The 12,940-nt window shown below is 39.5% G+C and overlaps 1 protein-coding gene across 2 annotated transcripts in view; it reads left to right on the top strand.

Annotated features, from left to right (window-relative positions):
* Window positions 1-12,940, top strand: part of DOCK11 (dedicator of cytokinesis 11) — a 133,978-nt gene that overhangs the window by 35,952 nt on the left and 85,086 nt on the right. For both annotated transcript variants that reach the window (XM_072125635.1, XM_072125636.1), the window contains exons 13-22: window positions 1,854-1,976; window positions 3,604-3,686; window positions 3,792-3,914; window positions 4,953-5,029; window positions 7,752-7,936; window positions 8,016-8,081; window positions 9,265-9,357; window positions 9,438-9,561; window positions 9,808-9,929; window positions 10,208-10,291. In XM_072125635.1, the coding sequence (XP_071981736.1) occupies window positions 1,854-1,976; window positions 3,604-3,686; window positions 3,792-3,914; window positions 4,953-5,029; window positions 7,752-7,936; window positions 8,016-8,081; window positions 9,265-9,357; window positions 9,438-9,561; window positions 9,808-9,929; window positions 10,208-10,291 (1,080 nt within the window). The remainder of the gene's footprint in view (window positions 1-1,853; window positions 1,977-3,603; window positions 3,687-3,791; window positions 3,915-4,952; window positions 5,030-7,751; window positions 7,937-8,015; window positions 8,082-9,264; window positions 9,358-9,437; window positions 9,562-9,807; window positions 9,930-10,207; window positions 10,292-12,940) is intronic.

Here is a 12,940-nt window from a genome sequence, read left to right on the forward strand (position 1 = left end):
CATTTGAATAGATCCTATGGCAGTATAAATTGGTGTGGACAAAGGTCTAGAGGAAAAAAGTGCAGACGACAAGTTTTAGTCTCCGATTATTTAGGCTATTAAGTTATGTAACGATTCATTCATAATGATTGGATCCAGCGCATCTTTTTGTTCGGCACCATAGACAAAACGTTCATTAACTGTGCATCACAGGGAATGTTTCCGAATTGTTCTTGCAACTTTCTGTGTTGATAACTTTTTAACCCTTTCAGGACCTGGCCCTTTTTTGTTTTTTCATTTTCATTTTTTACTCCCCATGATCAAAAATCCATAACTTTTTTATTTTTCCATGTACAGAGCTGTGTGACGGCTTATTTTCTGCGTAACAAATTGCACTTCATAGAGATGGTATTGAATATTCCATGCCGTGTACTAGGAAGCGGAAAAAAAATTCCAAATGCAGTGAAATTGGTAAAAAAACGCATTTGTGCCGCCTTCTTGTGGGCTTGGATCTTACGGATTTCACTGTGCGCCCCAAATGACATGTCTACTTTATTCTTTGGGTCGGTACGATTACGGGGATACCAAATTTGTATAGGTTTTATAATGTTTTCATACATTTAAAAAAATTAAAACCTCCTGTACAAAAATTTTTTTTGGGATTTTGCCATCTTCTGGCACTAATAACTTTTTTATACTTTGGTGTACTGAGCTGTGGGTGGTGTCGTTTTTTGCGGATTTTGATGACGTTTACAATGTTATCAATTTTAGGACTGTACGACCTTGTGATCACTTTTTATAGAATTTTTTAATTTTTTTAAATGACAAAAAAAGTGCCATTTTCGAATTTGGGCGCGATTTTCCGTTACGGGATTAAACGCCGTGAAAAACCATTATCATATTTTGATAGATCGGGCATTTTCGGACGCGGCGATACCTAATGTGTTTATGATTTTTACTGTTTATTTATATTTATATCAGTTCTAGGGAAAGGGGGGTGATTTGAGTTTTTAGGGTTTTTTATTATAATTTTTTTTTTTTAACTTTTTTTTATTTTTATTTTTAGCACTTTTCAGACTCCCTAGGGTACTTTAACCATAGGGGGTCTGCACGATCCTATCATATACTGCCATACTACAGTATGGCAGTATATGGGGATTTTACTCCTCATACATTACAATGTGCTGATAGCACATTGTAATGCATGGGTTAACCAGAAGTAGCCTCGGGTCTTCGCGAGACCCGAGGTTACCATGGCGACGGATCGCCGCTCCCCGATGACGTCACGGGGAGTGGCGATCCTCGAAAAGATGGCGGCGCCCACGCGCCGCCATGCTTTTGAAGCCGCCGGCAGCATTGCCGGCGGCGATCGAGGTGAAAACACCCGGTGCAATATGCAGCAAAGACTTACCGGCTATGGAGAGGGCTCAGCGCGTGAGCCCTCTCCATGCACCCGCGGCCGACCCGTGACGTGCTATTACGTCACGGGTCGTGAAAGGGTTAAGAGATATTGCAGATCCGATTGCGGAAATCAATTTCTATGACAATCCTGGTCTTCTTTGATATATCACATGACCTCCTTCCCATGGGAAAAACTCGCCCTTGATCCGGCACATTGACTTTCAAGATGGCCTCCAAGTTCTGGACATAGATTAAAAGTTAGGCCCCCTCACCCATTACTTGCTGGATTACTCAGATATGTCATTTTCCATATTGTTTCCAAAATAAGTGGTTGTCCTACAACTAATGACTCACCGTGTACATGTTATTTGTCAGGATATTGAATGAATATATAATAACATAATTCTATGAAGAGTTTGATTCCATTGTATAGTTTTTATAATTCACAAACTATTGTTTTCCTTTGATTATAGGGAATATTTTCAGTGACAAATCCACATCCGGAAGTTTTTTTGGTGGCACGTATTGAAAAAGTTTTACAGGGTAATATCACACATTGTGCAGAACCATACATCAAAAACTCTGATCCCGCAAAGGTATTCACTACTCAACCAATAAACGTTTCATTAATAAAATTGTCAAATACAATCTTTTTCCGTTCCAACGTCAGGCAGGTCATTGCTTCAATGTGTGTTCGCCTATAGCTTCCTGTCATTGTAGTTAATAATTTCCTCCAATTTAATTACCCACTTCTTACTAAATAATAAGCTTCCTGTTTAATTAAGCGCTTTCCCATCAGATTCTAAGCTCTTACAGAGAAATAATAAAAAAAGAGATCCGTAGTAAGCCACATGCTGTCTGAAGGTCAAGTAGTAGCCCGGGTACAGCTTCTCTCACCATGGAGCTAAAAATGTAGGAATTATTTATGGTAACCCAACTTTTGTACATTTAAAAAAACAACTTAAAAAAGAAAATGATATTTTTTTTCTTTGAATGAATTATGGGAGAAAATATATATATATATATATTTTTTTTAAATATGTATAGTTTTTTTTACTCAAAGTATTATTACAATATTTGTTGGGGTGTTGTTGAGATAAAATTAAAGGGGATTTCCATTTTTCAGTGCTGTTAAAACAGGGGTCCACTAACTCCTCTTCCAGCTCCCTGGCTGAATGGAGAGTTTGCTGCACATGCACAGCCATTTGTGCCCTCACATGTTTTGGAAGTCATAGATGGATGTTAAGAAAAACTTCGACCTATGATATTCCTTTTTTATGCAGGATACAATACTCAGTTTTGGGTTGTTGTGTCTTTGCTATAAATGGGTTTCATTTACTTAAAATCTGCTTTCATCAGACCTTCCTTTTTGCTCATTTGCAGTGAATTTCTGCAGGGGTAATTACTGTATATATTTGAAGATAAGCCCCACTCGGCTTATACGCGAATATATAAAAAATAAACGTAATACTATCTCCTGCACTGATCCCAGCATCCTCTTCTCCCCACAGCACCTCTTCCGATTCCGGGGGCGTAAGCAGATGCACATTTGTTTGCCGACAGATGTGCATCTGCCGCCGCCGCCGGTAACCTGAAGGGGTAATGCAGGGAGAATACTTGGAGGGTGAATACTAAGTTTTTTTTTATTAATGGGGCACTTGAGTCAACGTGGGAGATTTATTAATCTATCTACAACAGAATTCTGTCATAGTTTGCACTAAAAATCTGTCTGCACCACATTTATAAAGGGTTTTAGACCGTTTTCTGGCTCTACGACAATCTCGACAAAGGGGCGTGGCCTCTGGCCAAAAAGGTCCGTGCGTCAGAAATACTTCTAACCGAACAGAATTGTGTCCTAACTTTCTGGCATAAAGTAAGGCAACTAATAGAAGGTACAGAGTAGTACTAGACAGTCTTACCCTAGGACAGATTTATTCTCCAGCATTAGACACTTTTATAAATCTGGTGCAGAATAAAACTGTCTAGTCTAACTCTGCACTGTCTGACTTTAGGACACTTTTTAAAAATCTGCCCCAATATGTTTTGCCAGTGATTTGTGGTAAAATTAGGTACCTCGGCTTATACTCAGGTCGGCTTATACTTGAGTATATACAATATCTTCTTTTCTACTGTTTTTGAGCGCAACAGATTTCAATTCCTTGAATTTTTAATTTCTCCAGCAATCTGTGCAGCTGATGTTTTGCGTTTCTGTATTGTTTTTAGACTGCACAGAAAGTGCACAAGATGGCCAGGCAGGTCTGCAGCCGCTTGGGACAGTACCGAATGCCATTTGCTTGGGCTGCAAGGTACGTCTTGTTGTTATCGGTCTCTTCAGACTTGCAGTCTATTTTTAGCTTTATGTAATGTTTTAATGCATTTTCATGATGGTATTGTTTGTTTGTATTTTTAAGGCCAGTATTCAAGGACACCCAGGGGACACTGGAAGTTGAAGGGAAATTTTCCCCATTATACAAACAGGATAGCGGCAAACTTTCTAACGATGACCTTCTCAAGCTACTGTCAGAGTACAGGAAGTACGTCAGCTTTCTCTATTTCATGCATATCACAGTCATTTTAGGAAATTAATTGTGAATTTTACAACTAATATTGATAATGGCATTTTTATATAAATTTTATATGAATTTAAGAGTGTGATTGTGTTGATCTTAACTGGGGGAGGGGGATCTTAATTGGAATTGACTATTATACATATTGTGTTATTGCAGATCTCAAGTAAACCTCTATGTACCAAGGTACTAATGTGATTGTAGTAATCTTCTTATATTAAGTAACAAATAATAATAATCTTTAGTTATATAGCTCCATCATACTCCGTAGCGCTTTATAAATTCTAGGGGACATGTACAAATAAAATAAGACTGTAAAGAGGAATAACATAATGAGATGAAACAATAAGGCCTTGCTTGCAAGAGCTTACAGTCTATGAGGATGAGGGGGTGACACAAGAGCTTACAGTCTATGAGGATGAGGGGGTGACACTAGAGCTTACAGTCTATGAGGATGAGGGGGTGACACAAGAGATTACAGTCTATGAGGATGAGGAGGTGACACAAGAGTTTACAGCCTATGAGGATGAGGGGGTGACACTAGAGCTTACAGTCTATGAGGATGAGGGGGTGACACAAGAGATTACAGTCTATGAGGATGAGGGGGTGACACAACAGCTTACAGTCTATGAGGATGAGGGGGTGACACAAGAGCTTACAGTCTATGAGGATGAGGGGGTTACACAAGAGCTTACAGTCTATGAGGATGAGGGGGTGACACAAGAGCTTACAGTCTATGAGGATGAGGGGGTGACACAAGAGCTTACAGTCTATGAGGATGAGGGGGTGACACAACAGCTTACAGTCTATGAGGAGTCCTGATAGTTTAGCAGCACGCTGCACACATTAGTCACACTTCTATCCTTTGTCAGGGACAATCTTGGCCAAAGGTAACTCCACATTTCTTAGTTTATAGTTACATTGTGTAAAGAAGAAAAGTTTTATTTTTGTTTTCATTTCATTTTCAACTAAACTAACATTTTCCTCTTTTTTAATCTAACACAGACCAGAGAAGACAAAGCTCCAAATTATCCCTGGACACCTGGATGTTACTGTAGACTGCGTTCCTCTGGACTTTTCAAGTATGATACTTACAATAAGATGCGCTCTGAAGTTGTAGTCTTACATCAGAGGAAGTGATTAAGCATGTGTAGTCTGTTCATGATGAGTAATACCCAGTAGTAACAATAATACTCAACATAACACATCTGCATCAGGCCCCATGTTGCAGATATGTTAAATTAAAGTTGATGTTTTTTGTCATACATAATTGTACTTCTTTCTGTTCACGTGACCTCTGCTGAAGTTCACGGATTTCCCATGTTTTCTGTCCTATGTAAAACATATGTTCGTTTGCAATACAGCATGAGAGCAAATGGCTTCTAATGTTATCCCCGGGGATTGCAGCTATTATTAGTGCAGAAAGGAGAAATTCATGTTTTACAAAAAGAATTTTTAATTTCACTACTATAAAAAAGAAGCTATAAAAAACCTTTCGGTTTTGGTGTGAACACGACCTTGTGAACTTTTGCTACAATTGTAGTTATGGTAATAGTATTTGATAGGCACAGAGTGAAATTTGGCTATTTACTTATTTTAATTAATATTCCTGATATATAATCAAGAACTTTCTCTTAAGCTATATTCACACAAACTTCTCACAGATCTGAGTCAAAGCCAGACATGGATCCAGCAGGAAGAAGTATAAGTGGCACCTTTATATGTGTCATTCCTCGAAAATCTGTTTGGCTCAAAGTTGTACAAAATTACAGGTTCATAAAAACTGTGTAAACAAGTGGAAAACCCCAATTCTTTTAACCCCCATTTTTGCGTTTTCATTTTTCACTCCCCACCTTCAAAAATCTGTAACTTTTTTATTTTTCCATGTACAGAGCTCTGTGACAGCTTATTTTCTGCGTAACAAATTGCACTTCACAGTGATGGTATTTATTATTCCATGCCGTGTACTGGGAAGCAGGAAAAAAAATTCTGAATGCAGTGAAAATGATGAAAAAGCACATTTTTGCCATATTCTTGTGGGTTTGGATTTTACAGATTTCACTGAGCGCCCCAAATCACATGTCTACTTTATTCTTTGGTACGATCACGAGGATACCAAATTTGTACAGATTTTATGTTTTCATACATTTAAAAGAATTAAAACCTTCTGTACAAAAAAAAAATTCTTCATTTTGCCATGTTCTGGAACTAATAACTTTTTCATACTTTAGTGCACGGAGCTGTGGTGGTGTCATTTTTTGCGACTTTTGGTGACGTTTTGAATGCTACCATTTTGAGGACTGTACAGTCTTTTGAAGTGGCACTTTCGACTTTGGGTGCCATTTTCCATTACGGGGTTAAACGCTGGAAAAAATTGCTATTATATTTTGATAGATCAGATATTTTGGGATGTGATGATGCCAATCATGTTTATGATTCTTATTGTTTATTTGCTTTTATATGTGATCTAGGGAAAGGGGAGTGATTTAAACTTTTACTATTTTTACTATTTTTTCATATTTAAAAAAAAAAAGTTTTTACATTTTTTTACCATTATTTCAGAGATTCCAGGGTAAATTAACCCTGCAGGGTCCGATTGCTAATGCTATATACTGCAATACTACTGTATTGCAGTATATAGCAATGTTACTGGTTATCTCTAATAGCCTGCCATCTGCTGGCTATTAGAGATCATTACACCTGGAAAGCCTAGAAGTCTCATAGAGACTGTAGGCTACCATGGCAACCGATCGCTGGCATCCGATGACGTCACAGGGGGCGGCGATCGGCCGTCCAAGATGGCGGCGCCCATGTTAAGGTAACAGGTTAACTGGTGAACCACAGCAATTACAGGTGGCCGTCAGCTGTATTATACAGCCGTCACCCGCTGTGTATGGAGAGAACTCAGCCCGTGAGCTCTCTCCATGTACCCTTCGCAGCACCAGGACGAAATAGTTTGTCCGAGGTCGCGAAGGTGTTAATTTAACAGTGTTCACCCATGAAAGAAAGTTCTCAAATTTTAACCCCCTAGTGATGTTTACACGATAAAAATTACTTTGACCTCCTTACGTTACAATTTTACTTGGTTTTATTGCTGTTTTAGCTCCTATCACTCTGTGATGGTGGATATAAGATTCCAGAGTGTGGGCGGGGACTTTCTAAGCGGATAATTCATGATTCCTCTGTGCTATGAGATGCTGTGTGCTGACAATGTGCTTAGATTATCAGGGTACAGGTTTATATACACCTTTATTTAGCTTCTGAACATTCACTAGTATCTTACGCATAGAAAGAGAGATGAGACAGATTAGAGATGTAATCCATGAGATGCATATTACACACAATGACACAATGTCAGCTCTGCTACATCTGAGCTATAACACACACAGAGTTCCCCTCGCCCCCTGGATAAAGACCATATCTTGTCTGTACCTTGTAGAGTAGGTCTTTGGACATGCAGCTTACTGGCAGGAAGTGTCTTGTGAGAGCTCCTCTTGTGATGGAGGTGGAAGGGCAGGAGGAAGAGAGAAGAGCAGACGAGAAGCAGAAAGGAGAAGCAGATCACAAGCAGGAGAACAATCTGCAATGCCCGACCATAATCAGAAGATTTATGGTCGGATCCCAGGGCAACCGAAATTGTAAACACCAGGACAGGAATTATATCTGTGAAATGCTGTAATAATAACAATAAATTAGAGAATGTGTTATTTTATTATCCTGAGTATATTTATGAATCTTGTCTCCGTGGAAATTCCCCTTTAATTCAATAGCTGAATTGCATATTCTCTCTTTTCTCTCCATCAGATTGTGTGACATCATCTTATGTACCTGTTAGACCCCATGACAAAGAAAATCAAAAGATTTCTGTGGAAGTTGAAGAATTTGTTCCCGAGATGACAAAGTATTGTTATCCTTTCACCACCTACAGAAACCACCTCTATGTGTACCCTCTACATTTAAAGTATGACGGCCAAAAAACATTTGCAAAGGTAAAAAGATGATATTCAGTCTTTGTCCTCTATGACTGTATAATAGATTTCCATCTAAAGTGTTGTGATATTTCCTCAGGCTAGGAATATTGCAGTCAAAATCGAATTTCGGGACACAGATGAGCCCGATGCACCCGCTCTGAAGGTTTGTTGTCTCATCTTTTCCAAAACATGTACTAAGTATTTTTTTGTACAGCCATGAATATAAATCGTATATAGCTGTATACAGATGCAGCACACTAAGCATCTAAAATGGAAAGTAGTGTCTCAGGTTACTCACAGCAATAAATCTCTGCATAGTCTGATCTCTTTTCTCATCTGCCCCACTACTTCTTGGTCTTTGGGGAAAGAGGGAGAAAAGAAAACAGACAGTAGCACTACCTAGCGCAAGGTTATTCTTTTTAGGAGATGGCTTTTTAGGAAACATTGAGGTATCAGACTAACCTTCGGAGTTGTGCTCATCATCAGGCACAACTCTGGTTTTTGCTTTATGCTATATGTTTTGCCGCAGCCTCGTCCTACCCCTGGCGTGGCCTATTGCCCCTGGGGTTTATCACACTGAACCAAATGTATAGTGGTGCGTCGTGTGGAAAAAAATGGACGTATACGAATGGCGCTGGCACGTTCTTTTCGTTCAAAGTAGGATCCGTTTATTTCCAGAAGACAAGTAAAAACAAGAAAACGCGTTTCGCACCTTTTTTAGGTGCTTCCTCAGGTCTGTATCTGATGATGCAGGGTGGCTGGTATTAGGACTTATTGGGACAATACCAGCCACCCTACATCATCAGATAAAGACTTGAGGAAGCACCTCAAGAATGTACGAAACGCGTTGTCTTGTTTTTAACTTGTCTTCTGAAAATTAACGGATCCTACTTTGAACGAAAGGAACGTGCCAGCGCCATTCGTATACGTCCATTTTTTCCCAATAGCGGTACGCCACACTATTCAGCACTATACATTCGGTTCTTGGTCTTTTTATTAGATAGGTTAGTAGCAGATGCAAGGGACTGCGACTCCAAGATCAGACTACAAATGATTTCTTTGTAGTCTGTTACCATGGAGACCCATAGATCTGCATAGAAGTTGTGGGAGATTTTGAATCAAAAATACACACAAAGTAGCTTTGATTTACAAAAGCAGAATAATCTTTATGCTATATGTATCTATGTGTAGTCGCCTAGCAGTTGAATTTTGGATTGTAGCCTGTCAAAGGTTTGTTTTACTATATGTTATGTATATACTAGATCGACACATCTTTATATATGCCTGTGATCAGATAGCTCACATATATGCCCCAGTGTAACATTATAACGTCTCATTGGCCACAGTGTATTTATGGAAAGCCGGGAGGACCTGTGTTCACCACTAATGCCTATGCTGTGGTCCTGCACCATAACCAAAGCCCAGAGTTTTACGATGAGGTGAGTGTTCATGTTTAAAACAATAAATAATGGAAAAAATAGAAACATTTCCTAAATAAAAATATTATTCTTTTTTACAGATAAAAATTGAGCTTCCTTTACACCTCCACCAGAAGCATCATCTGTTGTTCAGCTTTTTTCATGTCAGCTGTGACATCAATTCAAAGGGCAATAGTAAGAAGCATGACAACGCCGAAACACCGGGTAAGAGCAAACATCAAAAATTGTGCCTCCTCACTACTGTCATTACACCAATATAAATCTGGAATTGGGCAGATTTATTACTAGACCATGTAAAGTAAACATAGGTAGTCTTAGCCGTGTTCCTTTTATATTTTAATTGCAAAAGTGTTGAAATTGTTTCATTTTTTGGTACAAAACATTTTTTTGCCTTCTTTTATTGTACAATACTGGAACATTTTGCTTAGTAAGTTAATTTTTTTATTACAGTGGGGTACAGCTGGGTCCGCTTATTAAAGGAAGGCAGAATTATAACCTGTGACCAACAGCTGCCGGTCTCCGCCAATCTTCCCTCTGGATATCTGGGTCAGGCTGATGCAGATACCAAAAAGGTAATAGAAAGAAAGATTATGGGCGCATGGATAGATAGATAGATAATAGATAAATAGATAGATAATTGATAGATAGATAAATAGATAATAGATAAATAGATAGATAATTGATAGATAGATAGATAGATAGATAATTGATAGATAGATAATTGATAGATAGATTGATAGATAGATAAATGGATGCATATGTGGATAGATATAGATATGGATGTGATGTAGATAGAAGAAAGACATATACATATTTCGGTATTAATCAAGGTATATTTGTATAACTCTAGAGCAGCAGTGATATCAAGTGGGTCGATGGAGCAAAACCACTTTTTAAAATCGGGAGTCATCTGGAATCCACTGTGTATACACAAGTAAGTGTGTTATATTCCCAATAAGGACTGCGTATTAGGCTCCATACACTTATCTGCAAATGGCCACCGCGAGCCAGACGCAAAAACAGCACCTAGCTCGCAGCTGCCAAAGGCGTGCATTGTGCACTGCAAAAGATAGGGCAGGTTCTTCTCGAGCCAGCTTATGGCACATGTGCCGGAGCCTCACAGTATATGGAATATTTCTTCTTTTTTATTATATGAGATATGGTGCATTCAACTTTAGACAGCATTTGGGATTTATATTCAGCATATGTACAACACTCATCAGAATATCTTAAGAATAGTTACTCTAATATACAGATCATACCTGCTCATTAATGGTGAGGCAGCTGAATGGAGCTTGGAAAATCTGTGACTGATTTTTATGCTTTTTCACCACATCTTGTAACCCCAGTATTGACTCTGACCCCAAAGTCTAAAACGTCTATGCGGCCGTACATACCACCCCCATAGCGGGTGATAGCCGCACAGAACGGTCAGGTGATCACAATGAAGAGGGTAGGGGTCTCCCCTAATCCTCTACAGCGCGGCTCACGTATACCCACCCGACGACATACGTTCGTGTAAATGTAGCCTAAGGCTGATGATGATGGTGAAAATAATTACAAAGATTTCTCTATGTATAGATTTACCCACAATGGGGGTAATGTATTAATGTGTTGGTGCCATTTATTTCCTATTTTTAATAATATGTGCGCTCCTGTGTTATCTATTTTAATTTCTGATGGCCCCACAATATTCCATTCTCTTTGACAGGACTAAAGTTTGTGCAGCCTGTTTTCCAACAGTTCCCTTTCATCTGTTTATGTCTTAGACCTTTGACATAATTATTTAGATCTTTATTTAAATCTATAATCTTCTACACCCCATCCTGGTGTTTTTATTTTGACTCTCATTTGTTTGATTTCTGATGCGCCAGTTTATTAGTGGCCACCGGAATATAAAACCATACTGAAAAGTTGTGAGCCACAAAACAGACCTTGCACCTAAAGTTAACACATACCCCCCCAAGGAGTTCATTGTTCTGTATTTCAGATCTAATAAGGGAAATTGGTAAGCAGTTGACAAATCAGTTTAACAACCAGTCTAATTGCAGAGAAACTGCTTTCAAATTGGCGTTGTTTTTCACTTCCGTGGTTCCGTGATTTCCACAGATGCCTCACAAAGCCATTGATTTCTATGGTTCTTTTCACATTGGCTTATATTTTTGCTGATCTGTTGTCCTTAGAAAAAATTATAAAATATGTCCTATTTTTTTCACTGAAGTAGATCACGGAAGGCAATAGTCTATGGGTCAGAAACATCCACTGGAAACGCATATGCGATCAGGCCAAGGCCTACCCCCGGGCACTAGCATTGCATGTAAATAACAACGGCACACAAAATATTAACAAATTGTTTTAGTAAAATTGACAATAAAAGTGATGTTTTATAACCATTGTTTAACCCCTTAGCGCTCCGCGCCATAGCTGTACTGCGCAGCTTCCCACTATTGGCGCTCAGCGCAGTACAGCTACTGCGCGAGCGCATACTATTTTAGAATTGTCACCACGTCGCGAGACGTGGTGACATCGGCATGAGATTTGGGTGACAGAGGCAGGAGGAGTTCCTGTCTCCGTCACCCGACCAATCAAATCGGTCCCGCCCGCCGATCGCCGTGATTGGCCAGTCAAACCTGACTGGCCAATTACAGCGATTTTAGGCTAAAAAACGTGCTTTTAGCACTTTCCTCTTCCTCCAGCGGCACCATTTTGGTTTGGTATCGCTGGAGAGAGGAAAGAGCGTTACTGTGTGCACCAAAATACACTTTTACACTATAAATAGTGTTCTGATCCTTATCTGATCCCTATTGTTCCCTACAAATTCCCATCCCTATCTGTTTTTTCCTGTGTCCTGTGTGTTCCCTGTGTGATCGCCTTGTGTGATCCCACGTGTCTTCCGTTTTTCCCTGTCTGTCCCTTCTGAACCCAAACGCACTTTTCAGTGCGCTGTGTTAGCGTTGTTCTGCACTGGACGCACTTTTCAGTGCGCCGTGTGAATAGCGCTGCACAGAATCTTTAGCAGTCTTAGCGGTAGTTAGTTTGTCTTAGGGCAAGCTAGGTGCATTTGTAGCGCCTTTTTGCGCGGTGCACATAGGTTTTTTTTCGGTGCCTGGTAATATTTTTTCCAGAACGCCGTAGGTGTACCTGTACTTAGCTATTTTTTGTGTGTGCCATCTGTGCGGCTGGTCCGTGTGGTTTGGTGTGCATTATCTTTTTTTTTTGTGTGCTATCTGTGCGGCTTGTCCGTGTAGTTTAGTGCGCATTATTTTTTTTGTGTGCTATCTGTGCGGCTTGTCCGTGTAGTTTAGTGCGCATTATTTTTTGTGTGTGCCATCTGTGCGGCTTGTCCGTGTAGTTTGGTGTGCATTACCTTTTTTTTGTGTGCTATCTGTGCGGCTTGTCCGTGTAGTTTAGTGCGCATTATTTTTTTTGTGTGCTATCTGTGCGGCTTGTCCGTGTAGTTTGGTGTGCATGATTTTTGTGTGTGCCATCTGTGCGGCTTGTCCGTGTAGTTTAGTGCGCATTATTTTTTGTGTGCCATCTGTGCGGCTTGTCCGTGTAGTTTAGTGCGCATTATTTTTTGTGT

Source organism: Engystomops pustulosus, chromosome 9, assembly GCF_040894005.1.
Source record: "Engystomops pustulosus chromosome 9, aEngPut4.maternal, whole genome shotgun sequence".
NCBI lineage: Eukaryota > Metazoa > Chordata > Amphibia > Anura > Leptodactylidae > Engystomops > Engystomops pustulosus.